The 18,250-nt window shown below is 55.1% G+C and overlaps 1 protein-coding gene and 1 long non-coding RNA gene across 2 annotated transcripts; one reads left to right on the top strand and one right to left on the bottom strand.

Moving 5' to 3' along the window:
* Window positions 1–2,575: 2,575 nt before the first annotated feature.
* On the bottom strand, window positions 2,576–4,921 carry LOC137214655 (uncharacterized). The gene is made up of 2 exons (XR_010938976.1): window positions 4,480–4,921; window positions 2,576–3,591 (listed from the first exon to the last, which is right to left on the bottom strand). It is a non-coding gene; the product is annotated as an uncharacterized lncRNA (long non-coding RNA).
* Window positions 4,922–17,633, top strand: KLHL21 (kelch like family member 21). The gene is made up of 4 exons (XM_067718701.1): window positions 4,922–6,029; window positions 8,554–8,959; window positions 12,291–12,363; window positions 14,342–17,633. The coding sequence occupies exons 1-4, from the start codon at window positions 5,009–5,011 to the stop codon at window positions 14,633–14,635; spliced, it is 1,794 nt and encodes a 597-aa protein (XP_067574802.1). The 5' UTR covers window positions 4,922–5,008; the 3' UTR covers window positions 14,636–17,633.
* The last annotated feature ends 617 nt before the right edge of the window (window positions 17,634–18,250 follow it).

Genomic DNA, 18,250 nt, shown 5'->3' with positions numbered 1-18,250 from the left:
CTTCAAAGATTGGAGGGCTCCCCAGAGGTGACAGCAAATTGAGGTGCTTTACAAAGCTGGTAAGATAAAAACAGACATTGGATTTAGCCTGTGGAAACATCATTAACATCTTCTTGCAGACTTGTCACATTCAGATGCTTTAGTCAGATTTGGGATGTTATCTGATCGGTGAGGCCAGAGCAAATGTCCTGAGGTAAGCCAATGCTGCCCAGGGTCAGACTCACCCAGGGCAGCTTGTTTTGCCTGAATACCGAAAGGGCCAAGAAGGACATTATCCTATTGGTAGTTTAAAGGTGTAAATACCAAAAAAAACAATAATTATTGGAGGCAAAGTCCAAATGAATAAAGAGGAATTTTTTTAAATTGATCATTATTCCCTCTGGTATAATTTTGCATGTAGTAAACATTAAATTCCCCCACCCACCCACCCAATTAAGAAACTGAAATAAAGAACTTGTTCATAGTCATAATGGGCTTGATGACAAAAGAGCCTAGAATTCAGGGACCTATATTGGACCACTCAGTCACACTAAGAAAATACCAAACTTGGATTCTGTCATGTGACAGTGATAACTCTTGCTCAGAATAGGTATCCAATAGTTATCTCTTGAATAAGTTCTTAGTACACAGAGGCGACCAATACACCCGGTGTACTCTGCTTGTCTCCCTGCCTGCCACTCAGGTGAAATAGAAAACTTCACGGAGGAAGCCCTTTGTCTCTCCTTCCTTTGATTTCCCTTAGAAATTTGGCCCTTTGGTTTAGATGTTAATATCTATCATCCCTTCCCTAGCCTGAGAAAGGACTGTAACACCAATAATTGAACCAAATTCAACAGCATAATGTGTAGCTGTGGGGATAATAAAGCTAGTTTTCTCTGTATGACAGGCTTAGGTTTCTTCAACATACCTAGTTTATTTCTCAGGTATACTGTACCACTCCTGGGCTCCAGGGGGCAAATCTAGAATCCCAAGACCAATGCAAGAGCATTAGCCGCAGTAGCCAGATCCTTGTTTTCTGCTTTAAAAAGCAAAAAACAAAAAACACCTGCTGCTGAATGCTAACTGTCAGATGATTATAGTTACTCAGGAAAGAGGAAGACAAAAGCCAACATTAGCACAGGTTATGACAAGTTTCAAAATACTAAGAATGGTTTCCCAGTAAGTAGCTTGAGAATGTAGTTCTTTTAATTGGGTTACCAAATATAGTTTCACCTTCCTAAATCTCACCAGCTACACTGCAGTCACTTGGGGAAAATTCAGGAATGCCTTCTGCCTCCGTCTTAACTCTCTGTGCTCGAGTGTAGTTATAAACATAACCAAAGGTTTACTTCTCCTGGGATTATTTTTTAGTGCTTCAGCTTTTTGTTCGGCTTAATAGGATATTCTTATGGATTTTTCCTATCTTCAGGTTTCTGCCTTTCTCACTCCCATTTCCAGGAGAGGAAAATAAGTGAAAATTCCTCAAAACTGTATTGTTTTTAATTTTTAGTACCTTGACTGCTGTATGAATATACATATGTGTGAATAAAAAAATTTTTTTAATAAAAAATAACAAAAAAAAGAATATATGTGTGAATAATTTTAAATCATTAATAAATTTCTAAACTAAGTATTGTCAACTTTTCATATAGTGAGGAAAATTACCTGTGCATAGAAGAGTCAAATGAATTTCTCGTGTTATGGTTTATACAGGTAAAATATAAAGATTAATAGCTAACCCTATGCGCCAAACTATTTAAATGTGTTTACTTGCAATATATCATTTACATATAATAATGCTCTTAATAGAGAATACTGTAACATTCCTTAAAGGAAGAAGTTTATATGTAGTAAGCGCATTACAAACCACACCTTAGGCAGCCCAGAATCAGAAAAAATCAGTGTGTAATATGAAAAAGATGCAATCTCTTTTTGACTCTATAAATGCTATGGTATGTGTTCCTATATGCTCTCAAAGAAAGGAAAAAGGATGTAACAGCAGCTTTTAAAATTATCTCAGTTACCTCTTGTCCTGTCTGCCTAAAATCAGAATTCAAATATCAAAATTAAGTAGTCTTCATTTTTTTAATGAAACAGTACCATTATTTGTTAATTCACGTTGTATTACATTATCATAAAGTTACTTAGACAAAGACCATTTTCATGATTTTAGAAGAGGTACACTTCTAAAACTCTCATGGCTCAAGTTTAGTCTTTAAGTCCATTTTCTCACAAACTTGCTTGTTGGCCAGAGTTAACACCTTCCTCACCAAACAATGGTGTTTCCACCATGCCAGGGTGTTGGATGATATTTGAGAAGTTTAAATCCCCTTAGTTAATACAGTTTGCTGACTGTATCCATCACATTGTCATACCGCAGTGAATGAATTTCGCACATTCCCATTTTGAACACATGAGATTAATGAGCAAAAAAAAAAAGGGGGAACTAAATAGCATGCTTGGGTTAGCAGGTTATTCAAAATTCCAAACACAGCTGATAAGTCTAAATCTGTTCCTTTCTTTTCTAACCACATTCCTTTATTGACTTAGATATATACACATGGCTTCAAATAATCTGTTAGGTCTGGGCTATTAATAATGTGCTTTTTTTCCTCAAGAACTGAACTTTTTATTTTGAACTTTTAATATTTCTTTAATACACAGGGTATATATGTTTAGTACAGAAAGACAGAAAATGCAGGCAAGAAAAAACAACAAAACAAACCTAGCCACCTAGAGAAAATGTTACCTTCACAGTTTTTTGGTAGGCATACGAACACGTATAACAAATGGGGCACGGGTTCGATCCCGGGTCAGGAAACTAAGATCCCGCATGCTAAGATCCTGCATGCACCGCGTGGCCAAAATAAAAACAAATTAATTAACAAATGGGGTCATACTATGGGTAATCAGATTGTTTGCTGGACATTATAACATGAACATCTTTCCATTTCAATCAATATTGCATCATTATTCTTCAGAGTAAGGCTGAAACATGAGTTAAATAACCCCCTGTTGTTAGGAATACATAAAACTGGACTCGGTTCTTAACTACAGAAACATTTAAAAGATTTGATTTAAAAGATTTGATTTATACCAGGTGGATGAGTTCTGACCCAGAGGGACTGTAGTACTTTTCCCTACAAACATCCCACTTCCTGGCTACTTAGACTTTCTTGTCACAAAGCCTGAGCAAGTAAGCTTATTGGCCGGGCTCCTGGGCCCAGGAATGCTGCTGCTGCCGTTAATAGCTGTGTGAACAGTCCATCTATGGGCAACAGGCAGCCCGCCTGGGTACCTGAATGCTTTCTGACTTAGGCCTGTGCTTCCCATACTGACATTTAGAGTAGATACCTTTTCACGGCAAGATGATGAGAGATTCACAAGTAGAAGAGAAAGCCTACAGTTTGCATGTCAGAGATGGAATAAAACCAAGAAGTCTTCTCCAAAGGCTGTGCCGACTGAGCTGGAACCAAGAAATGACAGCAACTCCTGGTGCGCCTGGCCTGCCCTGGGACACACGTGGGCGGAATGAGGCTGCTGTCTGGAATGTCTTTGCCAAGCCCACGGGGCATGGGGGTTGCTATCCAATAACAGAAACTCAGGTTTCATCTGCAACACAAGAAGTGGAATAAAGGTCTTTTCTTTCTTTCTTTTTTTTTTTAGACAGTTAGATATAACTTTATTTTTATCATTACAAACAATACATTTAAGGGTCTTTTCTAAAACTGAGCAAAACATACATTAAACTAAAGAAAAAAATGGCTTTCAAGTGAGGGAACTTTTTCATATGGTTTCAGTGAAAACACAGTCCTGGCATTGTATCTATTGGAACCAAAGTAAGGAAGATTTCTTTCTTCACGGTCACCCCACACCTGACTGTGACATCTCTGAACAGCCACATCCCCTGGTTTTTAAGGCAGTCCCCTGTCTGACCTTGAGCTGAGGGCCCTGACCCCCAGGTACCTAGCGCCCCTCTCATGGAATAGGAAAAACTATTTTTTCCCTGGAATTATTTTCTGATGCTTCAGCTTTTTGTTCAGCTTAACAGTATATTCTTACGAATTCTCATGGATTTTTCCTACCCTGATTTCTGCCTTTCCCACTTCCATTTCCAGGAGAGGAAGGGCGAGGAGGCCAGGATGACCCCTTCAGAGGGTAGCTCAGGAGCCTGAAAGAGTCTCTATGACTCGGAAACTAAAATTGCGCCTTCTGCGCTGACGAAAGTTAACGACCGCGTTAGTCAAGTTTGAAACTCCTGCAGGAACACAGTGGAGCAGATTCCTGGCATCTGGCCCCGTGTCCCTTACGGATGCGCCAAGAAAAAAAGTCACCTAAAAAACTTATAATTGTTCCTGCTCTGTTCCTGAATTGTAAAAAAAGAAAAAAAGAAAAAAGAAAAGAAAGAAATTCTGTCGTTTGAAACCTGTCCCGAGATAGGGTTAACTAGCAACCCTTGGAACTAGTGGAATTCAAAAAAAAAAAAAAAAGCCATTGTACCGAGTCGCCCGGGAACAGTTGGGAAGTCTGGCGCGAAAGGGGTGGCTTCCTCCGCCACCACCGGGTTTTGTTCAGCAGCCGGGCCCGAGTAGGTGGTGGGCAGGCCCTGGAGGCCCCCGATCCCAGCGCACGGCAGGGCCGCCCCTCGGAGAGGACCCTTGTCACCCGGTGTCCCCGTCTCGGGCGTCGGCGGGAGGCTGCAGGAAGCCCCGGAAGGGCGGAGAGAGGGAACGGGCGCGGGCGGCGGTGACTCAGCCTGGAGCGCGGGGGCGGGAGCACGCGAGGGGAGGCGAGTCAGCGAGCTCAGCCGGGTGGCAGGACGGGCGGCGGCGCCGGGCCCGGAGGGGTTAAGTGGGCGGTGCCGGTGACGCCCCGCCCCCGCCCGGCCCCCGCCCCCCCGGAGGCCGAGGCGCCCGGCCCTATTTATAGCCGGGGCGACCAGCTCCTAGTGTCTCTCCCGCTGGCCCTGGCGGCGGATTTTCCGAGTAGCGCGCGCGCGCAGCGGCCCCGCGCCCCCAGCCAAGGCGCCATGGAGCGGCCGGCGCCCCTAGCCGTGCTACCCTTCTCGGACCCTGCGCACGCGCTAAGCCTGCTGCGCGGCCTGAGCCAGCTCCGCGCCGAGCGCAAGTTCCTGGACGTGACCCTGGAGGCAGCGGGAGGGCGCGACTTCCCGGCGCACCGCGCCGTGCTGGCGGCCGCCAGCCCCTACTTCCGCGCCATGTTCGCCGGGCAGCTGCGCGAGAGCCGCGCCGAGCGGGTGCGCCTGCATGGCGTGCCGCCCGACATGCTGCAGCTGCTGCTCGACTTCAGCTACACGGGCCGCGTGGCGGTGAGCGGCGACAACGCCGAGCCGCTGCTGCGCGCCGCCGACCTGCTGCAGTTCCCGGCCGTGAAGGAGGCGTGCGGCGCCTTCCTACAGCAGCAGCTCGACCTGACCAACTGCCTGGACATGCAGGACTTCGCCGAGGCCTTCAGCTGCGCGGGGCTGGCGAGCGCGGCGCAGCGCTTCATCCTGCGCCACGTGGGCGAGCTGGGCGCCGAGCAGCTGGAGCGGCTGCCCCTGGCGCGGCTGCTGCGCTACCTGCGCGACGACGGGCTGTGCGTGCCCAAGGAGGAGGCCGCCTACCAGCTGGCGCTGCGCTGGGTGCGCGCCGACCCGCCGCGGCGCGCCGCGCACTGGCCGCAGCTGCTCGAGGCCGTGCGCCTGCCTTTCGTGCGCCGCTTCTACCTGCTGGCGCACGTCGAGGCCGAGCCGCTGGTGGCCCGCTGCCCGCCCTGCCTGCGCCTACTGCGCGAGGCGCGCGACTTCCAGGCAGCGCGTTACGACCGCCACGACCGCGGGCCCTGTCCCCGGATGCGCCCGCGCCCCTCAACCGGCCTCGCGGAGATCCTCGTGCTGGTGGGCGGTTGCGACCAGGACTGCGACGAGCTGGTCACCGTCGACTGCTACAATCCACAGACGGGCCAGTGGCGCTACTTGGCCGAGTTCCCCGACCACCTGGGCGGGGGCTACAGCATCGTGGCGCTAGGCAACGACATCTACGTGACGGGTGAGTGAGTGGGCTGGGGGCTGGTCAGGAGGACCCTGGGCCGCCTGGACCCCCGCCCCGCTGGGGGAATACATCCACCTGCAGGAGAACCCGCAATACCTGGAATGCCGGGACCGCCCCTGGGTGCAAGTGGCCACTTCCCTTTCCCCTCCTTCTCCCCCAGGCTGGCACGCACGTACGTTTCTAGGGTTGATACTTAAGATCTAGAAGAAGAATCCCTTGTGTGAGTGGGACAAGTAGCTGTTTGTGGGTCTCTTCCCAGCACGCAGGACCTGCCTGGGCAGCCTCCTCCTTGCCCGGGTGATGCCCCCATTAGGTTGCAAGATACTGGGGCAGTCACCCCGCACAATCAGTGCTTTCTTTTTCTCACTAAGGAATCTGGGGACGGGCCAGGGACTGACGCCCTGTGATACATCCATTCTCCCCCCCCACCCCCCCACGGGGGATTTCTCCCTCATGGCTGAGCAGCACACTTGGTCACCAGTGACAGGGCTTGGACCTAGGCCCTGCGCTTGGGTCACGTGGTGTTTAGGCTGCTCCCTGCCCAGCGACTGTAAACAGAGTCACATGCTAAGAGGTTTTCTTCCAGTTACTTGGCTCAAACCCCAAAACACTGCCGAGTCATGCTGGGCGTGTCCCAGCCCGCCCTCGTCCTGGGCATCTCCCACATTTTTCGTTAAAGATAAATCCCAGTTCAAACATGAGTCTACCTCCTTGAGTGGGGTGAGGAGGGGCGGTCTGTGTGACGGCTATATAAGGAAAGAACCGACCAGGCCTGCACTTGGGGCCAGCAGAGGGCTGGATCAGGCTGGGAGGCCCCGGCTGTGCCATCACGGCGCTGTGTCCAGCCTGGCACGGTCCGGAGAAAGCCGGCCCTGAGCTGACAAGTGGGGCGCATCCCGGCGTAAGGACCGGCTCGGCCCTGTGGCCACAGCTTCCTTGGCCTGCAGCTCCAGGTCCAGCCTCTGCGGGAATCTGCCAGAATCAGTCCCTTTCCAACCTGAGGTTGGCCCTGTGTTGTTTGGGGACCACCATTCCCACTCCCCCACCACAGAAGTCTGGCCGGTGAATTCCCAGAACTGGTGAGACTCGCCCCAACTTTGCACACCTTCCATAAATGTCTCAGCTGAGCAGCTAATCCTTTGGGTTTAGACAGGTGGCTGAGTGGGTCCCTACAGCTGCCTCTAGGGAATTTCACGGGGCGAGGGGATGAGAAAGCGACTTCAGCTGCCTTTGACACGGTTCTCCTTTGGAAGGAAAAAGGCTTCAGCTGCCTTTGACACAGTTCTCCTTTAGAAGGAAGGAGGCAGAGAGGACTTTACAAGGACCCTGCCTTCTCCTTCTAAAAGCTCAGGGCTATGAGCCGGATAGAATGTCAGGCCGGCTCTGCTCTGCCCTGTGGCCCCAGCCTTGGGGCAATAGAGGAACGCAACCCCCAGGCTTCTTGGGGTCCCTTCATACTGTGGGAATTCTGATGTCTTAAGTGAACCTGGTTTAATTTGTGGCTATAGCCAGTACCACTGGACTTTGTTTGGTTGGTTTTAAGCCTTTTTTTTTTAAATATAGACGGAAAAGTATACATCATACTTGTACAGCTCGATGAGTTTTTTCCAAACAAAACATGTCAGTAACTTGCATATAAATCAAGAAATACAACCCCAGAAGTGCACTCATAGCATCACTTTCTTTTTTTCTTGGCCTCAGCATGCAGGGTCTTAGTTCCCAAACAGGGATTGAACCTGGGCCCCCTGCAGTGGCAGTGCGGGTCTTGACCGCTGGGCCGCCAGGGAGGTCTGCGTGGCATCACTTTCTGTGTTAGGTTTCTGTAGATTTCCGCTCAACTCATCCTGGCACAGCCCTGGTTAGGGGCCGCCCGGGAAGCCTAGAATTTGGTGGACAAGACCCTGGGCCCCCCACCCACATGCTTTGTGGCTCCCCAGGAGCGTGGACTCCACGGCCTGAGCCCCAGTCCGCTGAGGTGTTTGACTGCTTGTGCGGGGAGTCCAGACTGAGATTGCTGTTTACTTAGAATTGCGGCCCCTGAGCCTTGGCTTGGCCCGCAGAGATTTGGTGGTGTTTTTTGTTTGTTTGTTTTTCGCGGTACGCGGGCCTCTCACTGCTGTGGCCTCTCCCGTTGCGGAGCCCAGGCTCCGGACGCGCAGGCTCAGCGGCCGTGGCTCACGGGCCCAGCCGCTCCACGGCATGTGGGATCCTCCCGGACCGGGGCACGAACCCGTGTCCGCTGCATCGGCAGGCGGACCCCCAACCCCTGCGCCACCAGGGAGGCCCTGGTGGCGACTTCACGGCCATCCTCCTGGGCAGCGGTCAGCCTACGCATTGCCGGGGCCCCTGGCCCGGCCTTGGTGAGAGAGGATGTGTGTTTACCTGGAGGCAGGTGAGGGTTATCCCTCCCCCAAGATGAGAGGGTTGTCCTTCCCCCTCTGAGAAATTCAGGGAGTCGCGGGTGGGTGAATCACCCTGAGTCAGTGTGGGCTGACCATCTGCACGTTGTCTGCCCCGGCAGGCGGGTCCGATGGCTCCCGGCTCTACGACTGCGTGTGGAGGTACAACTCAAGCGTGAACGAGTGGACGGAGGTGGCGCCCATGCTGAAGGCCCGGGAGTACCACAGCTCCTCCGTGCTGGATGGGCTGCTGTACGTGGTGGCCGCAGACAGCACGGAGCGCTACGACCACACCACTGACTCCTGGGAGGCCTTGCAGCCCATGACCTACCCCATGGACAATTGTTCCACCACGGCCTGCCGAGGCCGGCTCTACGCCATTGGCTCCCTGGCCGGCAAAGAGACCATGGTGATGCAGTGCTACAATCCAGACATGGACCTATGGTCACTGGTGGACTGCGGCCAGCTCCCACCCTGGTCCTTTGCCCCCAAGACAGTGACTCTGAATGGACTCATGTACTTCATCAGGTGAGTCCCTAGGGGCCAAGGCCACTGCGTGATCTTTTTTACCAGGTCCTATGCTAAGCTCATCTTTACTGTTCTCCCCATTTCACAGATGAGGAAACTGAGGCCACACTGGGCTCTGGGGCTGGGTCTTTCTGACCTGGCGCCTTTGTTCTGCCCCCATTCTTTAGAACGGTTTCTGTGGCCTCTGAGGATCCCAAGTGGGATGGAGCTAGGTCCTCGCAGAGAACTTTTTGAGATTCATAGAAGCTAAATCAGTTGTGTCTCTTTGGCTGGACTTCGCCTGGTGGGTCCCACTAAAAGCCCTTGTTGGTCTCATGTGGCCTTTACTAAAAGGAACCACCTGTCCTACCTGAGAGGGACTTTGCATCTTAAAAAGACCAGAGGAGAGCTTTCTGGACACTTGAGTCTTTGGGGTGGGGTGGCCTTGATAGAGGGACCCTTTGCTCACCAGCGGGCTGGTGCCAGGCGGAGGGATCAGCCCTGCCCCCTCTGCGGAAAGCAGCACTTGTGTGTTCAGTGCGTTTCCGCACGTTCTGTCTATCCCTTCCCGCCTGGCCTGGCACAGGGAGGGCTGGTGAGTCTTGCTGAAAGAATGCTGTTCTCCAAAGATCCCGCAGCCACCCAGGACCAGGGAGGAGCCTGATACTGACCAGGCCCAGAGCTGCCTGTGGGAACGATGACAGTAGTTAGCATGTTGGGGTCCGAGCTCTGGTTGCCTGTTTCATGGACATTTTCACAGCTGATCCCCATGACTGTCTGCTGAGATGGGCACCACTGTCATCCCCATTTCACAGGTGGCAAAACAGAGGCTTAGAGGGGTAAGGGACTTGCTTACAACCACAGGCTTTACGTGGTGGCACAGGGTTAGGACCAAGGACATCCAGCGCAGGTCCCGTGTACCGTCACCACATCACAGCCTCCCTGGGCCAGGCTGTGGCCTCGGCAGCCTGCAGCGGAGCTGGGCAGCCGGTGGGTCACCATGCATCTGTGAGTCTTGATGACTTGGCACAGCGACATGCCCCCTCCTGATGGGCCAGTAGGCGTCCAAGGAACTAGGAGCTCACAGCTTCTGCGTACATGTGCACGTACATACGTGCTGCAGGTGTGTGTACCTGCCGCTCCCCTCCCTGGCCTAGAGCCTGCCTGAAGGTACGAGACCAGAAGGAAAGGGTAAGGTGTGAACGGCCATCCCCTCTGTCCCCTTTCTGCCTGCGACTTTGAATTGGGAGCCTCTGGGGACAGGGGCACTGTGCTTCTCGGCCCACACCCCCTCACGGTCTGAGCTGCCCCTCCCCCAGACTCCAGGTGCCTTCCCAGGCTTTCAGGGAGAACACATCTGGAACCGAGGTGGTGTTGCTTGTCACGCAGGTGGCCAAGGGGCCAGGCCTCCCCGTATCCTAGGAAGTGAAGATCTGCTCTGAGAAAGCCCCAGAATCCCAGCCAGCTCCCGGTCCTGTTACAAAACATCATCTGACCCTTCACCCAGCTCTCCCTCCCCCAAGTCATGTCTTCAAAGATGGGGGTGGAGATGGCTATAAATACAACTCATGAGGGTGCCAGAACCTTGGCTTCAGCCCCTCGTGGCAGTTCCAGGCTGCGCAACTTTGAGAATGTCCTCCCCTCATCCCCCACCCCCTCCGCCGTGGTCCTAGAACGAGAGGTGCCCAAGGACCGGTCTTCGGAGGGAAGGCCCCTGTGCCTGCCTCCTCCTGGTCGGGGTCACTGGTCAGCTGCTAAACTGCCCCACGTGTGAGCATTAGGGTGCCCCCCAGGTCCTCTGTGAGCCTTTGTACGGGGTCGCCTGAGCCATGGGGGGCCCGGGAGGTGGGCTCAACTCTGCTCACTGCACACTGCCACCGCCAAACCGGCCAAGAGGGTGAGTGGTCTAGAAGGGCAGCCTGTCGAGTAGTGCGGGCCTGGCCTCACCTGAGAGTGTGGGCGAGACCAGGGGCCAGGGTCTCGTGTGCTCGAGCGTTCCTGCGCTGTGTCCACGCACTTCGGTGCCTCAGCCGCATCTCACTGCTCAGAATGCCACCTGTCGGGGTAGCTCCGGTCCACAGGAAGGGTCCACGCTGCGTGGAGGCCGCAGCCTGTGGGCTGCTGCTGCCCTGGGCTCTGAGCAGTGGCCGGTGGCCCCCTCCCGCGCCTCCAGCAGTGCTCTGCCTCAGTCCCCACTTAACGTGGCTCCCGGGCTGGGCTGTCCCAGCGCCCACAGAGGCAGAAGCCGAGAGCGTTGTCCAGCCTGGCACCTTCTGGCTGCAGCTCCTGTGTCTCTGCAGGGGTCGGGGGGCAGCCCAGCGGGTTCCCATATCAATTATCATCATCTTATGTGCCACAAACTAAGGGTGGTTTTTACATTCTGTGGCTGGAGGAAAAAATCAAAGTGAGTAATACTTTGTGAGTAATACTTCGTGACGTGTGAAAAGTTATGTGAAATTCAAATTTGTGTCCATAAATAAGGTTTTATGGGAATGCAGCCAGCCCCTTTGTTTATACGACTGTGGCTGCATTTGTTCTCAGCTGCAGCGCTGGGGACCTGCTACAGAGACTGTCTGCTTGGCAAGCCCTGAAGTATTTACTCTCTGGCCTTTCTGCTGATCCCTGACCTGTGACCGTCGTTACCGTCAATACTCCTATTTGGGGGGTAGTGTCTGTTTTTCGAGGCTATGCCTTTGAGCCTTGTATTGCAGGTATCAGGAGCCTGTCAGACAGGATTGAAGGAGCCTGAGCCCAAAGGGGAGGGCAGTGCCGGTGTCCTTATTCCTGGGACTCTGGTCACCCTGCCGGGCACTTAGGATGCAGCAGTGAAAGGGGTGGGATCGAGGGACTGACAGCGGTGGGAGGGCAGTGGCCGAGCAGTGGTCCAGGGCACGGGGGCTGTGCAGTGGGCCGGGAGGCCTGGCCTAGACTGGTCAGCCACGGAAGGCTGTCCTGAGAGGTGGCCCAAGTGAGCTGAGGAAGGGTGAGTGGAGACTGGCGGGAAGGGCCACTACCAGTTCAAGATCTGAGGCCAGGCTGGGTGACCGCAGCGAAGGGGAGGGGCAGCTGTGTTGGTGCTGGGCTGCGGGGAAGCGTTGTAGCACCCGAGAGCACGATCTTTGGGTTTGTGGAGTGTGGCTGGGTTCCGGCCTCAGAGCCCAGGCCAGATAGGTGAAGTCAGCCCCTGCGAACCAGGGATAGGGTCCCACTGGCCGGTGGGCTGCCAAATAGCATCACAGAGGTCCCCAAAGGAGATGGGCCCGGAGGACCCTCCTCTCCAGCCCTTCACACTCAGGCGCTGCCTAGTCACTCTGACCCGTTCTTCCTCCTCCTTCCCCCCTCCACTCCCCAGGGACGACTCTGCTGAGGTGGACGTATATAACCCCACCAAGAACGAATGGGATAAGATCCCATCGATGAATCAGGTAAGTTTGCAGACACGCCAGCAGTGGGAGCACAAGCTGGTTCTGGTTTCCAACCGAAGTGTCAACGTAAGTTTGGGATGCAGTCCTGGTGGGCAGGGCCCTGTGTTGGGCCCTTTCCTGGTGTTACCTTCATGAACAGAGGGCTGCCGTTGTCCTCGACTTGTACTCGAGGGTCACTGAAACAGAGACCTTAAATAAGATGCCATGGTCACACAGCTTAGTGAGTTCATCCATTCGGACCAGTGTTCATTGAGTACCTGCCATGAGCCAGAGAGCACGCTGGGGAAGTGTTCCACAGAGGGACAGCAAGTGCAAAGGCCCTGGGGTAGAGCATGCCTGATGTGTTCATGGAACAAGCCCTCAGCCTGGTGTGGCTGGAGAAGAGTGAACAAGGGGGCAACAGGGGGGTGAGGTCAAACAAGGAGGTCTTTGGGGATTGACCTTGGGAGTGCACTTATTGAGCACCTGCTGTGTACCCACACTTTTGCTGCCTAATGGGGTCTCACCTCTCTTTGCTTATTGAGAAGAGGGTGCTGAGTTTCACAATGTGATAGAGCCAGGAAGGCTGGGTGGCTTTTGGCTACACGAGCAATCTCCTTAGTCTCAGATACACATCTACACCCACCTATATCTTTTACTTTTTTTTTTTGCAGTACGCGGGCCTCTCACTGTTGTGGCCTCTCCCGTTGCGGAGCACAGGCTCTGGACACGCAGGCTCAGTGGCCATGGCTCACGGGCCCAGCCGCTCCGCGGCATGTGGGATCTTCCCGGACCGGGGCACGAACCCGTGTCCCCTGCATCGGCAGGCAGACCCTCAACCACTGCGCCACCAGGGAAGCCCCCACCTATATCTTTATTTTCTGTCTTTCTTAAAATTTCCAAACCTGGGAGTTCTCTGGCGGTCCAGTGGTTAGCACGTCCACCGCAGGGGGCATGGGTTTGACCTCTGGTCGGGGAACTAAGATCCTGCAAGCAAGCTGTGCAGCGTGACCAAAAAAAAAAAAAAAATTTCCAGACTTGCTCTCCTGATACCTCTACAGCTTATTTAACATCTTTAGGGGAATTCCCTGGCAGTCCAGTGGTTAGGACTCCTCACTTTCACTGCCGAGGGCCCAGGTTCAATTCCTAGTCAGGGGACTAAGATCCCACAAGCCATGCAGCACAGCCACCAAAAATATATATATATATTTTTTTAAATAAATAAATAACATCTTTACAGTTAGGAAATATAACTTTGGTTTTCCCCATAGTGAGCTACACGTACTCATTATAGCAGGTCTTGGGCAAGATGGGATAGTCCAGCCTCGTGGTTCAAAGCTCAGACTTTGGATCAAGTCCCAGCTCTGCTGCTGTCGGCTGTATGAGGCTCAGTTTTCCCATCTGTAAGATGGGGGAGAACAGGGCTTCCCTGCTGGCGCAGTGGTTAAGAATCCGCCTGCATTGGCAGGGGAAACGGGTTCGATCCCTGGTCCGGGAAGATCTCACATGCCGTGGAACAACTAAGCCCGTGCGCCACAACTACTGAGCCTGCGCTCTAGAGCCCGCAAGCCACAACTACTGAAGCCCGCAGGCCTAGAGCCCGTGCTCCGCAATGAGAGAAGCCACCGCAATGAGAAGCCGGCGCACCGCAAGGAAGAGTAGCCCCCGCTCGCCGCAACTAAAGAAAGCCCATGTGCAGCAACAAAGACCCAGCGCAGCCATAAATAAACAGATCAATAATTGTGGTGGGGGGAGGTGGGGAGAACAGTCACGCCTGCTTTGCAGGGCTGATGCTGCTCACGGGGACAGTGCCTCCATGGCCCCTTGACCACCATAGGGACCCGCTGTGGCATGGAGCCCCTGTGGCCTAGCTGGGGTGTAGGAAGTGCCAAGGCTGCCCCTCCCAAGGGCCCCAGGCACCTTCCCCATGGAGAGGCGCTCTGGGGCTCGCCCCTGCCCTGACTGCCAGCCTCCACTCACCGCCCCCCTTGGCCCACAGGTGCATGTAGGGGGCAGCCTGGCCGTCCTTGGAGGGAAGCTCTACGTCTCTGGGGGCTACGACAATACCTTTGAACTCTCCGACGTGGTGGAGGCCTACGACCCAGAGACCCGGGCATGGAGCGTGGTGGGACGGCTCCCAGAGCCCACTTTCTGGCACGGCAGCGTCAGCATTTTCCGACAGTTCATGCCCCAGACGCCCTTGGGGGGCCGTGGCTTTGAGCTGGACAGTGGCAGCAGTGACATGGGTGTGGGCCGGCCCCGGCCGCCACAGAACCCTGCCGAGCTGCACTAGCCCCGGCCCGGCCCGGGGAGGGCCTTGGTGCAGGTAACCCAGCACCTCAGGGGGTAGCACCCCCATCCTTCGTGCACCGGGACAGGTTGGCTGGAGCGTGGGCTCAGGGGCTGCCGAGCGAGCGAGCGAGCGAGCAAGCCTCAGGATCTGACAGCTGGAGAGTCTCCGTGCGTGCGAGTCACAGCTGCTGGGGCCAAGGCCCGTTGTGAATGCCGCTCCCTTGGTCCAGGAAGAGCTGCCTCCGCCACCACATCTCTGGTTCCAGTAAGTCACCCCCGCTGCAGGCCCACCTCACCAATGAAGGCACGTGCACCTCCTGCAGCCACCACCTGTGCCTACTTGCTCCCCCCTTGGGAGAGAAGGGCCACTTCTGGGTATGAGTGGAGGGGCAGGGGTCCTTCCAGGAGAGTGTGAGAGTGGCCTCCCTGCAGGCCCTGCTGTCCCAGAGCATCGAGAATCAGGCAGACGATGGCTGCAGTGGAGTCCCACCCTCCATGGCCAGTGCTGGACACCCAGCGAGCCAGCTCCCCAGATGCAGGGGGTCTGCCTGACCAGCTCCTCGGCCCTGCTGGGGTCTTGCACCAAAACACCCCTCGTGGGTGCGCCTCCTGGAGGTGAGCTCAGACCTAGGGGCAGAGGGCAGTGGGAATGGACTGGCGTGTGGCCTTGAAGGGGGCCCAGAGAGACCTGCTGAGTTTCTGTCTCCAGTGGACCTGGGCCGACGCAGGTGCTGGGGGTCCCTGTCCACACACCCACCAGTTGGTGTAGCCCCACCTGGCTTGGGGGCCTCCGGGCCCTTCGTCCCAGGCCAGTTCGGCAGAGGACGAAAGTGCAAGGTCATAGCTCCTCACTGGGAGGCCCTGGGACTTTGTCGCTGAAGCCCAGCCAGGCAGACAGCTGCAGGCGCCCTTGCCCTTGCGGCCTGTGAGCGGAGGACCCTGTTGCTTCTCAAGGAAGCCCGGGGTGGGGCAGCCTCAGCAGGTGGTCACAAGCTTTCAAACACAGTTGGCCCTTCCTTAGAAGGGGGGCAGGCAGCTAGAAACGGGGTCCGGTTGGTTTGATCTTTAACCTCTCCCCTTCCCATTGCCGAAGCTTTCTGCAGGGTGGGAGGGTGCCTTAAGCCCCTCAGAAGCCCAGGCTTCTCCAGGAGGGTGGCAGAAGCAGCTCCTGGGAACCCCCGTAGCTGGTGTCACGTCCCTGGTTTTCTGAGGAGTGCGAACGGTGGATTGGTGGTCTTGTACTCTCATGGTTTCCGAAGTAGCCTTTGCTTGAATCTGTCCTCCTTCCCTTCCAGAGGGGAGGGCGGTTACGTTTTCCTCGTTAGGTAAATGTTCAACAGTGTGTTCTTAACAAGAAAAAAAAGTTTTCTCACCATCGCTTCACAAGTGACACTTAAAGCCCTTTTGTTGGCCAGAAGCTTTGGGGCTGTCGGGCGGGACCCTGCCTTCCCTCCTGCGTCCCTCGTCCCTCGAGGAGCCCTGGTGGGGGGCCACCGCTGTCAGGTCAGCCGTCTTGCTCTGGAACCCCTGCTGGAGTGGCCACGGCTCCCAGCCAGCCCTTCCATTCGCCTTGCGCTGTGGCTCAGCTGGCCGCTCCAAGCCCCCGGTGTGGCAGGCACGGTGGGAAGGCAGGGGATGTGGGCTTGGTTGGTACTTCCTGCCTCAGGCCTTAGCCAGGGTGGATGCTTGGCCCTCTGCTCCCTTGGGGACCCTCCCCCAGGTCACCCATCCTGGTCTGAGTGTCCTCCCTTGGTGAGTTGGGGCTCGCCTGCCCCTCCCCCCAGGGTGGTCGCAGCCCTAGTTGCTCCCTCTCCACAGCCCTCACTTCACTTCCCAGGGGTTACTGAGACCTTTTTTCTAGCCCAGGTGCCTGCCTGGCGAGCTGAGCCCACGCAGAGGCGCCAGGCTCCATGGGGTGGCCGACTCGGGTTCCCTGCAGCCAGGTGCTGCCCAGGCGTGATGGCTTGTCTCCTGTCCGTGGTAGGGGGACGACAAGGCAGGGCTGCACAGGACTGATGGAGCCCCGATTATATGCCAGTCACCAAGCTCGGTGTCAGACTGTGCCCTGCCCAGTGGGTGTGACAGGCCACGCAGAGAGATGTGGTGACAACTTCTGTGGCAGGTCATGGGCAGGGGTGGGGGGAGCTCGATCTCACGGGAGACTCCCTCCTGGTGCCTTTCCTGGGGCTGGCTCTGTAAAGGGCCCTGGCAGCCCCAGAAGGCAGGGCAGGCAGTGGGGGGCAGGCTTTTGCTGGGACCGCGGGGCTGCAGACGCTCATGTTCTCATAGAAACCAGCCTTTGTCACCCGCTGCAGCACTTCTGGTCAGCAGTGAGGGCCGGTGCCTGGGCCCGGGCCTTTGTCTGGTCTTTCCTGCATTTTTGGTACTTCACTGTGTGACCGACCACCCCACTCTCTGGCGGCTGCTCAGATGATGGTTTCGGGGGGCAGGGGGCCAGTGATGTTCACTCTAGAACTACCCAGGTCCCCACCCCCCAGACCCGGTCTTTGGGTTAAAAGACCAAAGACGGGAAGGGGACGCAGCAGCCTAGGCAACAGCAGGCTCCTGCTGGGGGTCCGGGATTGGGGATGACCCTTGAGAAACGTCTCCTCCCTTCCCTGCCCTGCCCGCTCCTGTAGGCACGGGTTCCCATCACGCACACAGGTCTGTGCACTGACGGCCTGGGCCAGCCTGGGAGGGACTGTCTCTACACGTCAGATGTACACAACTTTTTCAGCCTATGAGACGAGTTATGAAAGTTCAGTGACTTGTATTTAATGCTGACCTACTGCTATAAAGTATTCTATATTTATATGACCTCAGAGACTCTTCTGGACTAGGACAGTCTCCCTCCAGCGTCCGACATCCAGTGCCAGCCCCAGAGCGTGGGGCAGATTTGTGTATTTATTTGTCCGTTCGGTAGGCTTACGTGTCCAGGATCCTCTTTAAGGTTTTAGGATGCCTTCAGTACACTTTTTGAAATAAAAATATTTCCTATATATTTGGTGTCATTGCCTCTGTCCTGCTGCTGCCGGGTCTTGGAACCTTTGGGCTGAGGCCAAGCGCGTGGGCCAAGGGAGGCAAAGTAGTATTGAGGAGCGTACTTGATGTCGCTTAACTAATGGGGAAAGGGGCGGGGTTCAGAGCGTCCAGGGCTCACGCTAAATGGCTTTGGGGGCAAACCCTTTGAGGCCCTTTCTTGTCTCAGTCATTACAAGGCATGAGGTAGTGGAAAGAGGAGGCCGGAGGTGGGAGGTGGGAGAAACGTGGGTGGCTGAGGCCATGGCTCACCTGCCCAAAAGCTGCTTCAACCTCCTGAGACTCCACCCCTGGGCACTGTGCCCAATACCTTGCTCCCCCCCCCACCTCCTGAAGGTGTGGTGCTAAAAGGTGATGAGATCCCCGTCTCTTGGACCTGGCAGGAGGGGCTGAACCCTTAAAATAGAGCAGCGTCCCTCCCGGAAGAGGTCGTGAAGTGCAGAACATTCCTCACATCTGCGAGCCCACAGAACCCAAGGAAGCGGCCAATGCCGGGAAGGGGGCATCGGGAGGCCATGGTTTACCTTGGTCGCCTTACCAGATCTGAGGTGGCTCATGACCTGGCTGGCAGTTACCA

The sequence above is a fragment of the Pseudorca crassidens genome, chromosome 2 (genome assembly GCF_039906515.1).
Source record: "Pseudorca crassidens isolate mPseCra1 chromosome 2, mPseCra1.hap1, whole genome shotgun sequence".
Classification (NCBI taxonomy): domain Eukaryota; kingdom Metazoa; phylum Chordata; class Mammalia; order Artiodactyla; family Delphinidae; genus Pseudorca; species Pseudorca crassidens.
The sequence above is the reverse complement of the archived record's forward strand: the minus strand, read 5'-3'. Positions and strand labels throughout refer to the sequence as shown.